General features: G+C 39.9%; 1 protein-coding gene across 1 annotated transcript in view; it reads right to left on the reverse strand.

The window, feature by feature from the left end:
- LOC133638791 (ephrin type-A receptor 5) overlaps window positions 1-7,500 on the reverse strand; it is a 192,688-nt gene that overhangs the window by 8,556 nt on the left and 176,632 nt on the right. Inside the window, exon 16 of the mRNA XM_062031743.1 lies at window positions 5,299-5,448. Coding sequence (XP_061887727.1) covers window positions 5,299-5,448 — 150 coding nt within the window. The remainder of the gene's footprint in view (window positions 1-5,298; window positions 5,449-7,500) is intronic.

The raw sequence follows: 7,500 nt of genomic DNA on the forward strand, positions 1-7,500 counted from the left end.
ACTTGTGAAGACACTGGCGGGCTCAGACTACTGGTGAAGACACTGGAGGTCTCAGACTACTTGTGAAGACACTGGAGGTCTCAGACTACTGGTGAAGACACTGGAGGTCTCAGACTACTGGTGAAGACACTGGAGGTCTCAGACTACTGGTGAAGACACTGGAGGTCTCAGACTACTGGTGAAGACACTGGAGGTCTCAGACTACTGGTGAAGACACTGGAGGTCTCAGACTACTGGTGAAGACACTGGAGGTCTCAGACTACTTGTGAAGACACTGGAGGTCTCAGACTACTTGTGAAGACACTGGAGGTGTCAGACTACTTGTGAAGACACAGGAGGTCTCAGACTACTGGTGAAGACACTGGAGGTCTCAGACTACTGGTGAAGACACCGGGGGGAAGTGGGTTGTTGAGTTCATGACAGCTTCTTCTTGTGTGAGACGTGACTCACATGGAAGGGAGAAAGTCCAGCAGAAGAACTACACAAAGCTGCGAGAGAGTGAAAGGAAGGAGAGAAAGAAGACAAGAAGCGAGACAGAGACGGTGGTTTGGTGGGACAAAAGAGGGAGAAGAAGCGAGACGAGGAATAGGAAACAGAAGGAGAGAGCTTACAGGAGGAGGCTGCAATTTCTTGTGCGGATCTGAGAAAATCCAGCATAACGCTTTCAATTAAACATCAAAGGTCTTCTCCTCCGCCTCGCTCCTCTCATCCTCCCTCTAGCAGACACACTAATAAGCACAAGGAGGTGGGAGGGGCCTGAAGCAGGGGGATGACGAGGTCACTGCAGGGCTGCGTGTGTGTGTGTGTGTGTGTGTGTGTGTGTGTTCTTGTATTCCTACCCTTCTTGAGACATGAAGAAGGAAAAGTATCTTCCATATGAGGAGGTGTGAACAAGTGATGACATAAATCAATAACATTGCATCTAATAGACAATGTCTCATCTATCAAAATGAGGGTGGTCCCAAAAAGGAGGCATTTTTCACATTGACTGTGTGTCGCTTTTAAAAGTGCTCCCCCTCTGGTCAACATATGAAATAACAAGTGTGTGTAAGAAATTGAAACGTGCCCCCTTTGGGCAAAATTAATTTGAAAAACGAAATAAATATGTATATAGTGACATACTGTAATAACTTGAAATAAATAAAAAAATATTTAAAAAATTAAAATGAACTAAAAGCAGTCTTTTTCTCACAGTGTGTCAACTTCTTTCTTATAAAATTGGGAAGAATTTCTCATAATCTTTCTGTTTCTGTAATATTGCAATATTTTCTCGTAATATTATAACTTTTTTTTAATATAAAATCATTACTTTTTAATGCAAAACGGTGACATTTGGCATATCAAATTCTAACTTTTATCACAATGTTGCCAATTTGTTTGTTGTTCTTTTAAAATAGTGACATTTTTTGAGTAAAATGATGACTTTTGTCATAATTTTGCCAAGTTTTCTTATAAAATTGTAACTTTTGTCGAGTAAAATTAAGACTCTTTTAATAAAATTGCCAACATTTAAAGCTTTTCTCGTAAAATTGCAACTGTTCCAACTTGTATCATAATATTGCACAAATGTTCAGTTTTTCTTGTAAAATTTTGACTTGCGTTGAGTAAAATTACGACTTTTATTGTAATAACACCAAAATAAATATGTATATAAAGACATACTGTAATAACTTGAAGTAAATAATGAAGATTAAAAAAACAATTACAAACAAAAAATTCCCCCCATTTAAAAAAAAATTAAAAGCAGTCTTTTTCTCACAATGTGTCGACTTTTTTCTTGTAAAATTGGGAACAATTTCTCATATTCTTTCTGTTTCTGTAATATTGCAATATTTTCTTGTAAAATTATTACTTTATGTAAAATTATTACTTTTTTATGTAAAATTATTACTTTTTAATGCAAAATGGTGACATTTGTCCTATAAAATTCTGACCTTTATCACAATATTGCCAATTTTTTTGTTGTTCTTGTAAAACAGTGACATTTTTTGAGTAAAATGATGACTTTTGTCATAATTTTGCCAGGTAAAATTCCGATTATTATTATAATATTGCCCAAATTTTAGGATTTTCTTGTAAAATTGCGACTGTGATTGATTAAATTCCAACTTTTATCATAATATTGCACAAATGTTCCGTTTTTCTTGTAAAATTTTGACTTGCGTTGAGTAAAATTACGACTTTTATTATAATACTGCCAAAATTCTAAGTTTTTCTTGTGAAATTCCAACTCATTTTTCACAACAAGCTTTTTTATACTTGCATAGTATGTATATATTATTAATGTTGTAAATACACTTCTTTATAGATCTAGAAAGGCTGGTCCTAAAGAGGGAGGCATTTTTCTCAGGTCTCAAGAAGGTAACAAATACAAGAATATGTGTGTATGTGTGAGTGTGTGTGTGTGTGTGTGTGTGTGTGTGTGTGTGTGTGTGTGTGTGTGTGTGTGTGTGTGTGCGTGTGTGTGTGTGTGTGTGTGTAACGTCTGCTAACTCATCACCATTGAAGTTCCTCCCATTAGGATGACCTGCAGGTCGTACAAGACTTGAAGATCATCTGACACTTCATCTCCCTCACTTGAGCGCCATTTAGGTCGCCGCCGCTTCAACACGTCATGTGACTTCCTTCTGCACGCAGCCCACACTAAGTCAGCCACACACGCCTCACAGCTTCTGCTGAGCTACGCAACTTCATGAGCGTCGACCTGTTTCATTGTCTCCTCCACACCATCGCTAACCGTGTTTCTTCTTCAAGCTCTTCATTTGTCAACACAGTGCAGGAACAACAACAGTGTGCAGGAACAACAACCACAGTGTGCAGGAACAACAACCACAGTGTGCAGGAACAACAGTGTGCAGGAACAACAACAGTGTGCAGGAACAACAACAGTGTGCAGGAACAACAACAACAGTGTGCAGGAACAACAACAGTGTGCAGGAACAACAACCACAGTGTGCAGGAACAACAACAACAGTGTGCAGGAACAACAACAGTGTGCAGGAACAACAACAGTGTGCAGGAACAACAACAGCATGCAGGAACAACCACAGCGTGCAGGAACAACAACAGTGTGCAGGAACAACAACACTGTGCAGGAACAACAACAGTGTGCAGGAACAACAACACTGTGCAGGAACAACAACAGTGTGCAGGAACAACAACAGCGTGCAGGAACAACAACAATGTGCAGGAATAACAACAGTGTGCAGAACAACAACAGTGTGCAGGAACAACAACAATGTGCAGGAACAACGACAGCGTGCAGGAACAACAACAGCGTGCAGGAACAACAACAGTGTGCAGGAACAACAACAGTGTGCAGGAACAACAACAACAGTGTGCAGGAACAACAACAGTGTGCAGGAACAACAACAGCGTGCAGGAACAACAACAGTGTGCAGGAACAACAACAGTGTGCAGGAACAACAACAGCGTGCAGGAACAACAACCACAGTGTGCAGGAACAACAACAACAGTGTGCAGGAACAACAACATCGTGCAGGAACAACAACAGCGTGCAGGAACAACAACCACAGTGTGCAGGAACAACAACCACAGTGTGCAGGAACAACAACCACAGTGTGCAGGAACAACAACCACCGTGTGCAGGAACAACAACAGTGTGCAGGAACAACAACATCGTGCAGGAACAACAACAGTGTGCAGGAACAACAACAGTGTGCAGGAACAACAACATCGTGCAGGAACAACAACAGCGTGCAGGAACAACAACAGCGTGCAGGAACAACAACAGCGTGTATGAACAACAACAGCGTGCAGGAACAACAACAACAGTGTGCAGGAACAACAACAGTGTGCAGGAACAACAGTGTGCAGGAACAACAGTGTGCAGGAACAACAGTGTGCAGAACAACAACAGTGTGCAGGAACAACAACAGTGTGCAGGAACAACAACAACAGTGTGCAGGAACAACAACGGTGTGCAGGAACAACAACAACAGTGTGCAGGAACAACAACAACAGTGTGCAGGAACAACAACAACAGTGTGCAGGAACAACAACAACAGTGTGCAGGAACAACAACAGTGTGCAGGAACAACAACAGTGTGCAGCAACAACAACAACAACAACAGTGTGCAGGAACAACAACAGTGTGCAGGAACAACAACAACAGTGTGCAGGAACAACAACGGTGTGCAGGAACAACAACAACAGTGTGCAGGAACAACAACAACAGTGTGCAGGAACAACAACAACAGTGTGCAGGAACAACAACAACAGTGTGCAGGAACAACAACAGTGTGCAGGAACAACAACAGTGTGCAGCAACAACAACAACAACAGTGTGCAGGAACAACAACAGTGTGCAGGAACAACAATGCTGCCACTTTGTCTTCTGGACTGGCCAGCAAATATGACTTTTTCATGATTGATGCAATGAGAGACAAACATGCCCGTGTAGTAAACTGGAATGTCATTATGGAATGTAAGAAGCAAATAACTCCCACAATGTACTAATATGATCCATTTTAAGAAACAGTTTCAACAATAAGTGTTCACAATGTACACCAAATAATCTTGAACTTTCAAAATAAATATTCTACTATATACACTTTTGTTTATGTGGACTATAACTCATTGATGACTTTTTATTCACGTGGCCGGGAATCATTTTTGGTGATTCAACCCCCAATTCCAACCCTTGATGCTGAGTGGCAAGCAGGGAGGTAATGGCTGTCAGAAAAATGTATTTAAATGATCAAAAACATTTCCGTTCTGAGTTCCCAATGAACAGACCCGAGGCCGTCTTTGTTGCACCAAGCAAAGGCTTGGAAAATTCCACTGTGTACGATGGGAGGAGACGGGAGGGGGTTATCTATTGTCACCGAAGACCAGGACTAGCCCAAGCCCGAGGCATCTTTTTCTTTTGTGTTAATGTGACCGAAAACAACGACTGTTTACAGAAGCAGATGTTGTTGTGTAAACAGGGAGTGTCCAAATAAAGGAGGAGGCGTAAAACTTCTTCGTCAGAGCGTGCTAAGACACTGTAAGAGGTCTTGTTTAATAGATGTCATCCATGTTTGAACCTGACAATGGCTCCTATTTATATAGTCTTTGGTATGACTCGGCCGGGGTTTCAACTCACAACCTACCCATCTCAAGGCGGACACCACTGAGTAGGTTTTTGTGTGTGTATAATAATTAATATCTGTGATGTTCAATTGATCACACAAAATGGTTGATTATAGGACCGAAATGAACTCATTTGAAAACTCCAATGAAGTTGAAGCTGCATGAAGATGAATTCCACATGAATAAAAAGGTGATGCCACTTACATCCTGGTTGGACATCTCCCAGTAGGGCCTCTCTCCGTACGACATCACCTCCCACATGACGATGCCGTAGCTCCACACGTCGCTGGCCGAGGTGAACTTCCTGTAGGCGATGGCCTCTGGAGCCGTCCAGCGGATGGGAATTTTCCCTCCCTGTAAACACACAAGTACATCTAAACATGCAAGTACATCATACAGTCTATGATGACGCTATGTAAGCACGCAAGTACATCATACAGTCTATGATGACGCTATGTAAGCACGCAAGTACATCATACAGTCTATGATGACGCTATGTAAGCATGCAAGTACATCATACAGTCTATGATGACGCTATGTAAGCATGCAAGTACATCATACAGTCTATGATGACGCTATGTAAGCATGCAAGTACATCATACAGTCTATGATGACGCTATGTAAGCATGCAAGTACATCATACAGTCTATGATGACGCTATGTAAGCATGCAAGTACATCATACAGTCTATGATGACGCTATGTAAGCACGCAAGTACATCATACAGTCTATGATGACGCTATGTAAGCACGCAAGTACATCATACAGTCTATGATGACGCTATGTAAGCATGCAAGTACATCATACAGTCTATGATGACGCTATGTAAGCATGCAAGTACATCATACAGTTTATGATGACGCTATGTAAGCATGCAAGTACATCATACAGTCTATGATGACGCTATGTAAGCATGCAAGTACATCATACAGTCTATGATGACGCTATGTAAGCATGCAAGTACATCATACAGTCTATGATGACGCTATGTAAGCATGCAAGTACATCATACAGTCTATGATGACGCTATGTAAGCATGCAAGTACATCATACAGTCTATGATGACGCTATGTAAGCATGCAAGTACATCATACAGTCTATGATGACGCTATGTAAGCACGCAAGTACATCATACAGTCTATGATGACGCTATGTAAGCATGCAAGTACATCATACAGTCTATGATGACGCTATGTAAGCATGCAAGTACATCATACAGTCTATGATGACGCTATGTAAGCATGCAAGTACATCATACAGTCTATGATGACGCTATGTAAGCATGCAAGTACATCATACAGTCTATGATGACGCTATGTAAGCATGCAAGTACATCATACAGTCTATGATGACGCTATGTAAGCATGCAAGTACATCATACAGTCTATGATGACGCTATGTAAGCATGCAAGTACATCATACAGTCTATGATGACGCTATGTAAGCATGCAAGTACATCATACAGTCTATGATGACGCTATGTAAGCATGCAAGTACATCATACAGTCTATGATGACGCTATGTAAGCATGCAAGTACATCATACAGTCTATGATGATGCTATGAAGACCTCATGTGTTACTTTGTGATGCACGACCATGGAGAAGAAGTACAGACCACTGAATAGTCCACACTTGTACTCATGAACACTCATTTAGGAACGTGGATAACAAGTGGAGTCTTTTACAAATGAGACATGAGACATGAAGAAGGAAAAGTATCTTCCATATGAGGAGGTGTGAACAAGTGATGACATAAATCAATAACATTGCATCTAATAGACAATGTCTCATTTGTGGTGACGTCTATCAACATGAGGGTGCTCCCAAAAAGGAGGGATTTTGTGTCGCTTTTAAAAGTGCTCCCCCTCTGGTCAACATATGAAATAACAAGTGTGTGTAAGAAATTGAAATGTGAACCCCTTTGGCCAAAAATAATTTAAAAAAAATAAAAAAATATGTATGTATTGACATACTGTAATAACTTGAAGTAAATAATGAAGATTACAAACAAAAAAATTCCCCCCAAATTTTTTTAAAAATTAAAAGTAGTCTTTTTCCTCACAATGTTGACTTTTTTTCCTGTAAAATTGGAAAACAATTTCTCATATTCTTTCTGTTTCTGTAAAATTGCAACATTTTCTCGTAAAAGTATTACTTTTTTATGTAAAATGATTACTTTTTAATGCAAAACGGAGACCTTTATCATATAAAATTCTGACCTTTATCACAATGTTGCCAATAGCGAATTTTTTGGGGTAAAATTATGACATTTGTCATAATTTTGCCAAGTAAAATTCAGATTATTATTATAATATTGCCAACATTTTAAAGTGTTCTTATAAAATTGTGACTTTGGTCAAATAAAATTACGACTCTTTTCATAAAATTGCCAAAATGTTAAGCTT

This window comes from Entelurus aequoreus, linkage group LG21 (assembly GCF_033978785.1).
Source record: "Entelurus aequoreus isolate RoL-2023_Sb linkage group LG21, RoL_Eaeq_v1.1, whole genome shotgun sequence".
NCBI lineage: Eukaryota > Metazoa > Chordata > Actinopteri > Syngnathiformes > Syngnathidae > Entelurus > Entelurus aequoreus.